Source organism: Chenopodium quinoa, unplaced genomic scaffold (assembly GCF_001683475.1).
Source record: "Chenopodium quinoa cultivar QQ74 unplaced genomic scaffold, ASM168347v1, whole genome shotgun sequence".
Lineage (NCBI taxonomy): Eukaryota > Viridiplantae > Streptophyta > Magnoliopsida > Caryophyllales > Amaranthaceae > Chenopodium > Chenopodium quinoa.
This window is the reverse complement of record NW_018744633.1, coordinates 6,932,446-6,947,845: the sequence shown is the minus strand read 5'-3', so window position 1 is coordinate 6,947,845 and position 15,400 is coordinate 6,932,446. Positions and strand designations below refer to the sequence as shown.

At 34.1% G+C, this 15,400-nt stretch overlaps 2 protein-coding genes across 2 annotated transcripts; both read left to right on the top strand.

The window, feature by feature from the left end:
- Positions 1 to 1,328: 1,328 nt before the first annotated feature.
- On the top strand, positions 1,329 to 9,372 carry LOC110701385 (cleft lip and palate transmembrane protein 1 homolog). The gene is made up of 12 exons (XM_021879040.1): positions 1,329 to 1,658; positions 2,690 to 2,836; positions 2,996 to 3,110; positions 3,218 to 3,312; positions 4,475 to 4,578; positions 5,217 to 5,254; positions 5,808 to 6,043; positions 6,935 to 7,028; positions 7,115 to 7,305; positions 7,682 to 7,901; positions 8,508 to 8,675; positions 8,882 to 9,372. The coding sequence occupies exons 1-12, from the start codon at positions 1,458 to 1,460 to the stop codon at positions 9,070 to 9,072; spliced, it is 1,800 nt and encodes a 599-aa protein (XP_021734732.1). The 5' UTR covers positions 1,329 to 1,457; the 3' UTR covers positions 9,073 to 9,372.
- A 1,264-nt stretch (positions 9,373 to 10,636) lies between these two features.
- On the top strand, positions 10,637 to 14,860 carry LOC110701384 (protein SUPPRESSOR OF GENE SILENCING 3 homolog). The gene is made up of 6 exons (XM_021879039.1): positions 10,637 to 10,845; positions 11,270 to 11,984; positions 12,148 to 12,445; positions 13,417 to 13,661; positions 13,872 to 14,026; positions 14,285 to 14,860. The coding sequence occupies exons 2-6, from the start codon at positions 11,280 to 11,282 to the stop codon at positions 14,523 to 14,525; spliced, it is 1,644 nt and encodes a 547-aa protein (XP_021734731.1). The 5' UTR covers positions 10,637 to 10,845; positions 11,270 to 11,279; the 3' UTR covers positions 14,526 to 14,860.
- Positions 14,861 to 15,400: the final 540 nt, after the last annotated feature.

Genomic DNA, 15,400 nt, shown 5'->3' with positions numbered 1-15,400 from the left:
GTCATAGTTGAACTCCAACGGTTTGGTCTTTGGATTCCCTCAAGTCTTATAACCCTCAATTTAAGAGAATGTTTAAGGTGATTAATCACCATCATTACTCTCTTGATAAGTAACTCTCATAACCCTCCATTTAAGAGGATGTTTAAGGTGATTATTCATCTCCCCTTTGTTCTTTCATGTTTCTCTATAAATAGAAGAAACCTTTATTCTGATTTTTATAATTGAAAAATACATCAACCACAATTGTCTAAACACATTCTCTATTGCGCATAAGTTACTTGACTCAAATCATTGTTAACCTTAAAGGCATGTGTCGGTGAATACAATTAAGCACATTGGTTGCGCCGAAAATTCATTTTCAAGTTATTGATTTCCAACACACCGATATTATTCCATTGTTTGTGAAATTATTATCTATTTGATCTTACTTAAATATTTTTATATTATTTGTACTAGACTACTCCTTTATTTACAACAAATGTAACTAATTTAATTTTTTTTTTTTGTATTTTATCACATAATCTATTAACTATTATTAAAATTGAAGATGATGACATCATCACTGCCCATGTGTCATTATCTTAATAAAAAATTTCCCGCCTAAATGCAATGATTACGTCATTTATTTATATATATATATATATATTTGTGTGTGTAGCGTTATCCTATTTAACATTTTTGAAATTTAAATATTAGAAGCTTCTATCTTACAACTAAAACATATCAATTTATCGTAGAAAATTGAAACAATTTTAAATACCACGCTAATAAATAATCTCCTATATTGAACTATGAAATAGACAATGTCGAATAATAGCTATATCATAGTTTTGATGAAAATAAAAGATTTTAAATTAAAAAATGTACGTAATTTTTATTTATGTTAATGTACAATAGCAATTTATTATTAAAATGTACAAATTAAAAATATGTTTTATATAAACCGTGCATTGCACGGTATCTAATCTTGTTTTTATTATAAAGCCTCATTTATAATATACATATAATGACCCGGGGCATAGCCCGGGCTAAAAACTACTTCCTCTGTTCTTTTTTACTTGACTTGTTTCTTTTATCACGCTTGCCAATGCAAAATTTTAATGGTCAATAATTTTAATTCTCCATAGTTAAAAAATATAAAAGTTATAAATTATGATAGTAGTTATTGAGACGTATTCAAAATGATCCAACATAAATATGTTTTTCCTTACATATTATTCACAAAACACGGTCAAAAGAGGGGTGGTGAATAGTGTAAAAGTCAAAGCGAGTTGAGTAAAAAAGAATGGAGGAAGTACTTAATTAAAAGAAAAAAAAAACGTTAAAATATCTCCCACGGCTTCACTCTCACAACTTTCTCTCTCTCAGACGTGCTGAGAACGTGAGCGTGAGAGAATCAATCAATCCATCCTCTTCAAACGAACAAACCCACTTCGATTGACGGAGAAAACTTAGTTATGGCGCCGCCGGCAATCGCAGAAGGCGGCGGAGGAGGTGCGCAGCCACCGCAACAACGTCAAGGTTTTGGACAATCGATCTCTGGAGTTATAAGAATGGCGGTATTTTGGTATTTTGCATCCAAATTCTTCTTTTCCCCTAAAAAACCCGCTGATCCTGCTCTTCTTATGAACAATCTCTTCCAAAAGGGCGAACCTTTGGTATGAATTTCATTGATTTTTTTATATGATGTTGTTACTCTTCATGTTTCGATCTGATTTATGTGTTTTTCAATTTAGGATGGTGATTTAGTGTTTTTTTGTTAATTTGATTGATTTTTGCGTGTTTTTTGATCTGGGTTTTCTATGTTTTTGATCAATTGAAGTGTGTTTTAGCTCCGTTGATCTATTTGATTATTGATTTTGTAGTATTGGATTTGAATTAATTGTGTCTTGTTTGTTTATTTAATTTGATTTTGTATGTTGTATGATACTGCATCTGGGGTTTTAATTTTGGAATATTTGAAGTTAATAGAAAAAAGAATGATTTTCTTGGGTGAAGGGGTTTAATTGGGGTTTTAAGGCCAGGTGACTAATTCTCTTTTATACTACGTAGAATTGTTCTGTCTATGTGCGATTGGAGAATATGAGTGGCTTCATACTTTCCAGCTTTCGGCCGGTTGGAAGCTCGCCGGGTTTCTAATTTAATCCATGGACATGCTATTGTTCTGTTTGTGGGTTTTAGCTTTTTCCCAAAAACTCTTTTATATGGAAAGTTGGTTCCTTTTGGTTTCATTGATATTTAATTTTGTTGACAACCTCTTATATAATTGATCCGGCTTCTCGAGGCTGAGTACTCGTTTGTCTTAGGTTATTGAGTGCGTACATGTGATGGAGTATCTTTTTAGGCAGAGAAATTAATGTAATACTGTCCTTTTAGAACTGGGTTGTTTGGGATTTTATAGCTTTGTGCAGCATGGATGAATAGTTGTATGTGTGCTCATCCTTGTAGGAAATATATCAATGTATCATTGATGAAGGTTTTAAGCAAATGACAAGAGTGTATGTGTTTTCTGGTTATGTTATTGAGCATCAAGCGTATTTATTTATCGTTCATGACCATTGTAGTCAGTTATGCAATGGTAGAACATTGATTTTCTGATTGTTTTGTTTTTCTTCTAATTGATATTTGTGTTTTTGGGATATATGGTTATATTTTTCTGAGCATGACATATAGATCTTTGTTTTTGTAGGATATGTGGTTTTATCTTTCGGAACATGAAAAATTCAGAGATTTTGGGAATGAACAAGCTCTCATCTGGCATGAGACTAACATCCCTTATGCAGTCTGGAAACCTGAGAGTACCAGGACGTTGTCCTTAAACTATCAGCCTTCTGAGGTGATCTTATTTGTTCAGATACGAATTGTTTATACTATCCTATAGCACCATGTTTAATTTTTAGAACTTTTGTGAATGCATTTCATGCTTTTTAGCTGGAATATTCTTCTGTTGAATGCTCCTATTTTAACTGTTGCTCTGTGTTACATTTATCTCCAGGATTTAAAGCATAATGGGACTTTGTATGCGCATGTATTCTTTGCTCGTTCTGGATATTCTCCTGATCCAAGTGAGCCAGAGTACCAACCTTTGGCTACCTTTGGTAGAAGCAAGCGTATGCTCACCTGTCCTTATGATTATGTGTACATATAAGCTTAGTCAAGATAAAATGTTTTAACAAATTGTATTTCTATTAATAATTATCTATTTTTTGAACTGCAGCTGTTGTGACATTCTTGCCCAAGTCTAAAGTTGACAAAAGGAAATCCTTATTGGGAGACACCAAAAGCTCTTCTGAGGACAAAACAACGTCAAAGGTGGGTATGAGCCGTATATTTATGGCCATTTATGTTCTTTTTCCGATCTATGTCCCAGTTCATATATTGTTGATTGTATTAGAGATACCTTTAACATGGTCTAGAATTTATGTTTGCTGAGTATAAGATATCCCTCATTGGTCTCCTATTGGTACTCTGTTGAATTTTTGTTATGCAGCTACCTTTAAGCTAGAACTAGTGTTGATAGATAAGTTAAAATGATCTTAGGGTCCACTTTATGAAATCTTTACCCATGTAAACTAAAGATCAAGAAAGTTGTTAGAGAAGTTTTGTTACTTTGCTGTATGTATGGCGTAAGTGCATAACTTATCCAGTATTCAGGTTGTGAGTGTTGTTTTATTATTGTATAAAATTCTTGTTCATTTTTGACATAATTATAAGTACCTCTAGTGTGCTATACTGCTATAAGCCTATAACTTGAAATTGTAAAGACTAAGGGTGTGTTCTATTCACCTGATTTTCAGTTATCTAAACTTAATTGAACTTACTAGACCTTATTAAAACTTATTTCAGTTGTAATTTGAATTTGGGTAACTCTTATCAGAACTTACTTTTCCTTTTATGAACTTAACTAAATATATCTGGACTTATCAAACCTCAAATAAGTGAAAATTAGGTGAACACAACAGGCCCTAAGTGGTTATTTGGTTGTCAAGAAGAGAACTTACAACTTCTAGAATATAGAAAGTTGGAATGTTGCTTGATGGAAAAACATATGGCAAGTATATAGCTGATCCCTTTCTTGGAAGTCTATTACGGAGTATCCTGAATAGAAACAAATTGCATCTAAATCATGTCTCATTTAAATGTCCTATATTTATTCTCTTTGAAATGGTGAGCAAGTTGGCTGCCTTTAACCTCTAAAATTAGATGTCTAACGGAAAGGGCCACTTTGCAATTGTATGGGCAAGGCTTCCCAGTTCCCATCCTGTCTGATAAGGCTTGTAAGAGGGATCAGGGTAATGATTATGGTATGGCCATATGGTAGTCTTAACAATTCAAGTTCTATTCATCCGAGGAATGTTGGACACACCCTAAAAATTTCATGCTGTTAGTTTCAGATAGCCGCCTGATTAACAATGTAAATTGCTTTCTCAAGTAAAAGAAAAAAAGCTTATGAGATTTTTGTTGATGCTATCAGGTTGAAGAAGATTTGCAGGCAGATCCTAAAGATGAAGGCCCCCCTGAATGGATTTCTTATTGGAAACCTAACATGACAATCAATTTGGTTGATGATTTCACTAGGTGTGTTAAGTTCACCTCTAGCATTATAGTGCACTATCGTTGAAGTCTCTTTTTCGTTGTACTGTCTATGCTCCTTTTTTGGCAGTATAATTTGTGAGATTAAGGCACTATATTTAAGAAGTATAATTTGTGGTGGACTTTGTCTCCAAGCAGAGTTAGCCGACCCCACATATGAGATTAAGGCTTTGATTGATTAATTTGTCTCCAAGTAGTGAAGTTCAATACTGATTCTCATAAAAGTTCAAGGGGTCTTCAGCTTCTTAATGCCTTAATGGTTGCTGAGAGATATTGACCCTTTTTTTTTTTTAATTTCAAAGAAGATGTGTTTGTGTAGTGTCGTTTTTAGCTCTATTTTCAGGCTGTCATGACTCTTTGAGTTTTGCTGTTAGTGGTAATTTAAAATTTATTGTTTCTGCTGCTGTTATATTCGGTAGGTCCTATATATTCAAGTCTTGTTATATATTTAAGTTACAATATTTATGCTAAAAAATACTAAAATAATTTGTAATACTCTTCTTTAAAAAAAAAAAAAAAATTAAAACGTTGAAACCAGCCACTACCCTGTGAATTTCATTTTGTTATTTCTTCAAGATTTGTAATTTTTTTTTAATTCAATTCTCTTTCTCTTGTTTTGACAGGTATTCTGCAAATTCTGTTCCTCCAAACATTGTGCCTCGTATCCTTTGATCTTTATTTCCTTGCATTTTAAGTTTCTTTGATATTAATTTGCATGGTTTGGACTGCTGGGCCTTTTGGTCTTTAGTATTGTACAGAATGTGTAAGTGTATAAACTCAGAAGCAAGCGTTATTCCTTTGGCTAATGTGCTGTAAATGATTTTGTTGGGAGGAACCCCTTATGTGTAGCATTGATCACTGAATTACCTCGTAGGCTCTTGTTTGTACTTGTGTGTTACTATGGTGGCATTTGCGTTTAACTTAATATGAGATTTTCCTCACATGGATAGTATGTGTAGGTTTATCTGTAGAGAGTGTTAATTTTCACTCTAACCAACTCTTGTACATTGGTTATTATTATTATTATTTTTTGTAAGCTCCTCTGTTGTTGCAGAAACTGATCTGCCCTCTGATATTGCAAAACTCAGTATGAGTATTGTTATACTTACAATGATTTGCATATGATTTAAACCAGTATAGAGTGGAACTCTAAGCCATCTGGTGAGTTGTGATTTGTGGTTTACTATTTGAGCTTCCTTGACCTTGTGGCACAGATCTGAATATTGAGCCCAAAACAGGGAACTATTTCCCAACCATATTCTTCAATGAGTTTTGGCTACTCAAAGATAAGTTGATACCGATCAATGAGACAGTGACTGAACTTCCATTACATTTGGAGGTGGCTCCTATGAGCATGACCAAGTGGCAGCTATTCCTGCAGATCGACGAGTCATTTCAGATTCATCGCTCTTATGGAAGTATGCTTGAAGGCGAGGCTGATGAGCTTAAGGTGTGTTTATTGTGAAGCCCTATTAATATGCTTTTCTGAGGTATTTGTTGGGGAATGTTAAGATGCCGCTAGGCAAATATGGTATATAAATTTTGGGAGTTTCTATGAATCATTTAGTTGTATGAATTTATTATCATATGATGGTTTATGATTTCAGGAATATTGACAAATAATTTGGTTATTTCCAACAGTGTTGCCATGTTGAAATATTTTAGTAGGCTATTAGGTAGCTTATCTGGGGTGTTGACCTGCAAAGTGAACTTAGTAGATTATCTTTTCCAACTTGTTGATGTGTTTTTTATGTGAAGCAGATGCTGGAGCTACTGATTTAGTAAATGAGCTCTGTATAAACTATGGTCATGAATTTTAAGAACTTACAAAGAATTTTGACAACCTAGCTTCATGCTTGGAAGTTTTATAGCTCAACCAGCTGACACTTTCATTTTATTTATGTATTAATATTTTTAAGCATATATGTATAGATTGCAAAATGTTTATATAAGTATCATAATATTTTTATTTCTTTTTTTTTTGTAACAGTTTTGTAAGGTTGTTTAAAATAAATAATTGAAACTGTGCCATGTCTCCATTTCTGCAATTATGTTCTTTTGTAACCCTAGTCCCATGTTTTCCAGTCTGTCTATTTGCTCTTCTGATGGTGAGTCCAGAACAGAGGGGTCCCGGATTTGTTTTCTTCTCTACTTTGTTGATTATATTTCCCAATTGCGTTGATTGCCTAGTGTTCTACCACATTACAGTTTATTTGCTAGAAAATCTTCATAAAGGTCTTTTTCATTTATCAGTTTATAAGATCCCTGTTTTTTTGTTTTTTTTTTTTTGCATCTTGGTGTTGTTCCTCATCACAGTGTATTTTTTTAATTTTCTTTGCAGAGGGTATTCTTGGAAGGGAATCCTTACCTTCTTGCAATCACAATGACAGTTTCACTTTTTCATTCTTTGTTTGACTTTCTGGCCTTCAAGAATGGTGAGTTACAGTTTTAAGTTGCTTTGGTGGAATGTTGTTTCCTGTTCTTATATATCTAACTCTATTTTTGTGTTGACACTCATCAGATATTCAATTCTGGAACAAGAACAAGTCAATGGAGGGGTTATCTGCTAAGTCAGTTGTTGTCAGCTTTATCTCTCAGTTGATTGTTTTCCTCTATCTCCTGGATAATGATACTTCATGGATGATTCTTGTGAGCTCTGGAATCGGTTGCTGCATTGAATTTTGGAAAATAGGGAAAGCGATGCACATAGAGGTATGATATCTGGTTGTAATTCTTGGGTAGCCTCTTTTTGTTTGTTGGAGAGCTATATTCATGCTACATCCTTTACTTGTCTATCCTTCATTTGGCCCTGCAAATACGTGCCACTTTACTTGTTAAAATTAGACTTTTGACTAATTTTTTTATTAGAAGATTTTAAAATCATGTTGGTAGATGGAGTATGAAGTTATAAACTTTGAAGCCAAATTTCCTTCATTTATCTTGAATAGAGGAGCTTTATTTTGGACTGCCTTGATTTATATGTAGTAGGGATAAATCTGCATTTCTTTTTTAATGAAGTTTTGGTGAGTAGAAATTCAGACTCATATCAATTGACTTGGCTCACAATATCTTTATGTCCTTTTTTCAGTTGGATAGATCTGGCAGGATTCCTTTACTAAGGTTTAAAGATCGGGATTCCTATAAAATGAACAAGACAAAGGAGTATGACGACATTGCGATGAAATATCTCTCATATCTCTTGTTCTTCCTTGTTGTGTGCTCCTCCATTTACTCTTTGAAGTATGAACGCCACAAAAGTTGGTACTCATGGATTCTTTCTTCAATGACACAATGTGTATATATGTTTGGTAAGTGTTCACTCGTTTTTTGTTTCTTGTACGTATCCTGAATTTGAAATTTTGATATGACAATTGAAGATCGAAGCTTTTTATCGTTCTTTTATACTTTCTTCCGTCATCTTTTAATCGCAACTTTGGACTCTCATGGTTTCCAAGGCATGACTTTGACCTTTTTAATATCTTGAGCAACATATTAGTTTAGAAATTTTTGGTTGATAAAACTGGTTTAAAAGTGTGGATGAGAATATGATATGTGTTTCATAGGATTGTTCTTTTGATTTTGGAGGTTGCTAACTAATAAAGCAATTACCCTAATAGTTTCTACTAATATCTGAGTGTTCACAGATGTGTGTTATTAGCATTTTATGGCTGGGTGTTGTTTGTGCTTCATAAGCAGCTGGATATAGTTTATATGAGTACTTAGTCTTTAGCATGTAGCACGATTTTGTAGGAAGGATGTTTCTTTTGGAAATCTAGTGTTTTTTGGGTCATAAAAGAAACAATCTTTTTTCTTCATGATGCATTTTCGACTGTGTTATGTTCTTTTTCAGATTGGGTACTTGTTTATTATGTCTCTCTTATCAGACAGTATTTGATATGCTCCCTTCTTTGTAGGCTTCATTATGATGTGTCCCCAGTTGTTTATTAACTACAAGCTGAAGTCTGTGGCTCACATGCCCTGGCGCCAAATGACATACAAGTTCTTGAACACCATTATTGACGATCTCTTTGCCTTTGTCATCAAGATGCCCACACTTCATCGGCTTTCAGTTTTCCGTGATGGTAAGACTAATTTAAAACTCCTGAACACTTTCATTGCGCTTGATACTGAATTTTCCCTTAAAACAAAATTTGGGAGTTCTTGATCATATCTGCCGCTTCTTGGGGTGGGGTGGGGGGGATTTGTGAAACAGTATGTTTGGTTGTGGTTAATTTCATGTTACTATTTTGTGATTAGGGTTGATTATAACTTTGCTTTGTATCTGCAGATATCATATTTTTGATATATGTTTATCAAAGATGGGTTTACCCAGTTGACAAAAAGAGGGTGAATGAATTCGGTTTTGGTGGTGAGGATGATAGCCAGTCTACCGAGGCCATTGAATCAACTAAAAAGGATGAGGGTCAATCTTCTGAGGCCATTGAAGCAACAAACGAGGCCGATAAGAAAACCAACTGATCACTGTTTTTAGTTTTGTTCCCACACCAACATTTTTTTTTTCCAGCTGTAAAGTGTCAATTAGTAAGAATTATTGTCACTTCATTAATTTTTTTCAACAATTTTGCTTTATTTACTGCTAATGTTGTTTCATTAATTATAATCAGTTTTCATAATTAGAAATAGCACAAGGATAGATTGTTCTCTCGCTTAGGAAGCAAGGAGATGAGCTACTGTAATTCTAGTGACTTTAATCAATTGCTTTTGACACTAATGAGAATTTTGATTGCATAAGAAGGGCATTGATGCCTTTACCTTTTACGGAGTAATTATTTTTCGAGTACTTCTGATGATTTATCCATATTTCGAGTCGTTAAGGTATGGATTTCCAAATTTAGTCAAGAAGAATTGCAGCAATTTCTTTCTCACCTTCGAAATGATTAGTACTTTGCGTATGATTCTTTGATCTTCATAGGTTTATTATTGCTGAATTATGTATGTTCATTAAAGACTTTTTTATTCTTATTGCCGAAATTTGATAAATTATCAAAATGTGTAATCTCAGCATTTTTTAACCATTCAACTGTTTCAATTTACTATGTTCTATCTGTTGAATAAATAAAAATTCATATGTTTCAATGTAGCAAGGTATTACTTGTTATAATTAATTTTGTTGGTTGGCCAGTTGATCAAAATATATTCATGGAATTGGGTGGATTGGTATGAGTCCAAAATTCTTTTGATTAGTACTTGGGGTATGTTCTGACTGACTAAATTGAGCTGAATTGAATTGAATTTATTAGAGTTGAGCTGAACTGAACTGAACTTATTAAAACAGAACTGAAATGAACTGAATATTTTATAAGAGAAGGAAATTAGGAGCTGAACGAAACTGAATATATTAGAGCTAAATTGAACTGATCTATTAGAGCTTAACTGAAATGTAAATAATCGTATCAGAAAAGGCCTATAGAATTACTTTGCGACAAAAATGAAATTACTCGGTATATGGCTAGATATACACATTTGTTTTTATAAAGGTCATAATCATGAGTCTATAAGATCCCGCTCTCTTACGCAACTACTCTCATTTCACTCTTTAACACAAATATCATGGGATAAAAAACCTTACTCGTCTCTCATCAATCAAAACTAGATATACTATTTACGTATCAATAAGATTGTGAATTGTGATTACTCAAAAAAGAAAATTGTTATACATAGCCCTTAGGGCTATATATAAGAATTAAATTTATACTTGAAAATCATAAAAAGTATAAAAATCATCAAAATATAAACACTAATAACACTGATTTACGCGTGTTTTTGTCATGAATACCTAAATTTTATACAATTTCCAAGAGTATATTTAATGCTTATATATAACCCTTAGGGCTATATATAAAATTACCCCTCAAAAAATTAATATTACTTTTCATAAATAAAATTAATTTCAAAAAATTCTATCAAATTTAATGAAATTTTGGAATTCGAAAGTGATGGATAGTTCAAGTGGTTAGAGCTCCCCTTTCGGTTTAGGTGATTCTGTGATTGAAAAAATGGAATTCGAGCCCACAATTAAGACAATTTTACCCTTAAAAAATTATGGTTTCTTCACTTTCTTCGTCTTCAGTCACTTCACTTCTCCATATTTTCCAAGTTTCCAGTTCTCACTCACTCTAATCCTCGCTCCAAACACTTCCTCTCACCTCTCGCCGGCGCATTATCGGCGAATTTTCTCCGGCGAACTCTCTTCGCTGCTGCATTTCGTTCCGATCGTCGGAAAACTTGAAGGTGACGCAATATTCTGACGTTTCTTTCTCTCTTTCTTCCTTTAATCTGGTTCTTGATGATGTTGTTTTTGAATTATTTTGCTGAATTTTTGTGTTTATTTTTGATGTATTGATTGATTAATCCCAGTCAATTGTCAATATGCTTGTTCATGGTATTCACGTCTATTTTGACTTTCATATGAAGTTGTTTGTCAAATATTTGGCTATTAACTGATTTGCATTGTTTATGTTAAAATTATCTGGGTTTCTTGTTGTGCTCTTGATTATTGATTAGTGTATAAATTGCTGATCCTATGATAGTTTGATGAGTTTGTAATGTAGAAGTAGTGGATTCATTATTGAATACTGATTGATTTATGATTGTTGAGGCTTACATTGTGTTTATAAACTTGTGTATAAATTGCTGATTGAGAATTGTTGGACAGTAAACTCAAGATGAGTTCAAGAAAGGGTGTTGATGACTCGAGCCATGCTGTTAAGAAATTTGGAAGGGGGAGACCATGGGTCCAACCAAACCCCCCACCAAAGGCATGGGGTCAGCCCGACACTGCTCATAGACTAGGCATACGTAGCTATAATGCCTCGAACGGGAATTGGTCTATGAAAGACGGATCGTCTCAACTGAAAGAGGAGGAGGAGGAGGAGGTTGATGAAAAAGAGAAGGAACATAATGATTCAGAGGATGATGAAGTGTACTCTGATGATGATGACTATCTTGTGAATGATGATTCTGATTCGGATGAAGGACCACCATCTCATGAGTCGATGAAGAACCATAAGATGTTGAAGGGGTTTTTTAAGAAAATTGATGCTCTGACAGTTGAGGAAATAAATAAGCCAGAACGGGAATGGCATTGTCCTGCATGCCATGATGGCCCTGGCGCCATCACTTGGTATAAGGGTCTCCAGCCTTTAATGGCGCATGCTAGGACAAAAGGCTCTCAAAGAGTCAAGCTCCATCGAACATTTGCAGATATATTGGATGAGGAGCTTCGGATAAGAGGAACTTCTGTGGTGCCTGCTGGAGAATCATATGCTCAGTGGGTGGGTTTGAAGCAAGAGGTGGAAGATCATGACATTGTCTGGCCTCCTATGGTTATGATCATGAACACATTGCTGGACACTGATGACAATGATATGGTATGCATTTATGTTTGTTATTTATACATTCGTTAATTGGTCTTGCAATTTCTATGTATATCAGAAACCTCACATATATTTACCATAATATGTACTGAAATCCCTTGTGGATCTGTAGGCTGCAGTTTTTTCAATTTGTTAATTTGTTGTTTTTTTTGTTCAGTGGATTGGTATGGGAAATCAAGAACTTCTAGACTACTGCAAGGGCTATGCAGCAGTAAAAGCTAAACACTCGTACGGCCCTAAGGGGCATCGTGGTATCAGCGTCCTGATATTTGAGAGCTCGGCTACAGGCTTTGATGAAGCAGAGAGACTTCACAGGCACTTCCAACGACAGGGAACTGGGAGAAGTGAATGGAATAACAGTAGAAAGGCTCTGTTTTGTGCTGGAGGAAAGCGCCAACTATATGGCTTTTTGGCTAGGAAGGATGATCTTGACGAATTTGATAAGCATTCTCAAGGTTTCTTTCTATCTCCTTTAATATGATATTTTGTTATAGCTGCGTATGCTGTACATCCACACTTGCAAATTATCCGTGCCATGCCATATATTATAGGCTTGACTTGAGTTCATGTGAACCTCTTTGTTTATCATATCCCAATCACTAGCATAATCTGCTTGGTGTATTTGTTAGGTTAGTTCACTTAACCTTATTTTTGCTGAACTATTACTGAAATGAAATTATTGTTGCTGAAGTGAAATTATATTTACAGATTCTTTGTTATATTTCTTCTTTAAAGCAACTGATTTTACTATGTTTTGGACTGGGAATGATAATGAACTTAAAGGGATTGTTGAAATTCAAGTCTACTTGGTTTTTTCCATATGGTATTATGTTTGGATATTGTCATTTCCTTGCAAATGTGGTTCAAGGGAAAATGTCCTGTTTGGAAATTTAAATCATTTGGAATTGGATTTAGTGAATCTTATGTACTTGTTAGAGAAGGCCATCTCTATAAATTTCCTGTTTTCTTTCCAAATAGTAGTCATTTCCAAGTTCCATGTCATCATGCTTCCACCATGTCCCTTTTCCTCAAAATCCTACCATTGATGGCCATTAAACCATGAATGTCAGACTTTTTCAATTGCTCATAAGTCATAACTTCATCAAAATTTCTGTCATTGCTTTCTCTATTAGCCTTTTCTCCTATTTTTTATTTTTTAAAATTTTCTGTGCTTTTGTCATTCCATCATCATTGAATATCAGTGGGTGTTTGCCATCCAACTCTGCTAATCCTCTCTTTCTCCGTTTTTTTCTTTCCGTTAAAGGGAAATAATAATTTATGTTCTTGTATTTTCTAACAGATGTTTAGGAATCGTATTTTCGAATTTAAATTTAAATAGCTGAAATGAAGCATTTGGAATGAATAATTGTTTCCCAAACACAACCTTAAATATGTATTTGATATGTACTTTTTCTGTTGAGATTAGGAAAAGCAAGACTGAAGTATGAGATTAGGTCATACCATGATATGGTAGTTGTTCCCAAGAAGCAGATGAGTGAGGATATTCAACAACTCACTTGGTTAAAGAAGAAATCTGCCCTCTATCAACGGGAAAATAAGGCAAAAGAGGAAATGATAAACATTCTTAGAGAGAAGTGTTTGAATTTCTTGAATGACTATCAGATCATGAGAGAGAGAATCAACGAACTGCATGGGGATAACAAAGAAGAGGTACTTCATTTTTATTTAATACGAAGTTGATACTTTGGTACCACAGTTATTATTAAAGGTTTACTGAAAATTAGTGAGCTTGTTTCATGATGGTGTCTCCTTATGTCCTTCTCTTTATGCTCTAACATGTCTGGACTGTCATACTTATGGTCATATGGACATGATTCAATTATCATCAAGGAAGCACTATAATTCCTTTTCTTTTTGCAGATGATTTTTCAGGAGCAGTTCTTTAATGATCAGATCCAGAAAATCCATGAAGCAACAAATGTGAAGGAGGACCAATTTGAAAAGCTTCAGGAGGAGCAGATGAAGATTGAAAATTTCGAGAAAGTACCCTCGATTATAGAGGATGGTAGGCACAGGTACTGATCTTACTCTAGGCTACTTCTGAGTATCATTTGCAATCTTGCTTTGCGCCACACAATTGATTATTAAGATAATACATGTGCAAACGTTATAATTATATTATTCTTTCCTCCATCAATTTTCCTGGCTATGATGTAATTTGGATCCTGTTTATCTTTATTGTATGTTTGCCTTTCTACAAAGTGTATCAACACACATATTGCAAAGATGTAGTAGCATACACTTTACAGCTTTCTTTTCCTTTTCCATTTCAGGGCTGAGGAAGAAACCAAGTTTAAGGAGATACCGAACCAAGAAGTTGAGAAGTATTTGATTGAGAGAGAGCAACTGAAACAGATTCACAATGGGAAGAATATTGAAATGGATAAGAGGTACAGGGAAGAGAAGCTGGAGCTGAAGAGGGAATATGACGCTGCTTTGACCGAGCTAAAGAACAAGTATGCTTCTCGGCCCACCGAAGATGATGTTGGTGCTGGCGCTGGTGCTATTGCATAACTTTGGTGTACTTGGGAATTATGTAGATACAGTTACAGAGGATGGAAGAAAAACATGTCAATTTAAGACTTAACAAGGTAGTTGTAAACTCGTAATAGATGTCTGAATTTTGTGTATAGAATGATGAACTGACCTAAAGATAGATGACATATAGTGACGGTGTAAATAGCCTAGGATGGCCAAAGTAATTTCGAAATACATGTTAGGACCAACTATGCAAGGGGAAACCATGTGTTCTAAAGGTAATGTTTCTTCTGGTTCCCTTGATCACTGTTAAACTTGGATTATTCCTATACTGCTATGCTCTATTTTGCAAGTTTCTTTCCTTTTTATGCTTCGACAACTTTTGTAGGTGATTTGAAGTGCGAAGGTAAGAATGTAGTCTGTGTTAACATTTGATGAAAGAGTGAGTATTTTATAGAAGTCATTATATGGCCTTAAAATGCCATTTGCTGGACTTTAGCAATTACTCCCTTTTCATGGATCAGAAATGCAACACATCAAGGAATTCAAGGATAATTGAGATGGAAATATTAGGACGAGTATGTCATTCATACAAATGATACATCATTAAATCATATAATTGTGCATGATTTTTTTTATTATTATTTTTTTTATTATTTTATTTCGTTTCAATAAAATTCAATATAATGTCATATTTTTGTACCCAACAATTAATAAAAAGGGAACAAAGAGAGAGTGAGGGATACCTCAAGTGGTTAGGGCTCTCCACTCAATCTTAGGAGATTGTTGGATCGATTTTCATGTATATAATTAGAGTAGATCAATGTGTTATGTTAAACAAAATTTGGGCCTATGCTGTGATTAGAGTATTTGTGTTTCAAGAGAAAAAATAAATGATGCGAATAACTTTT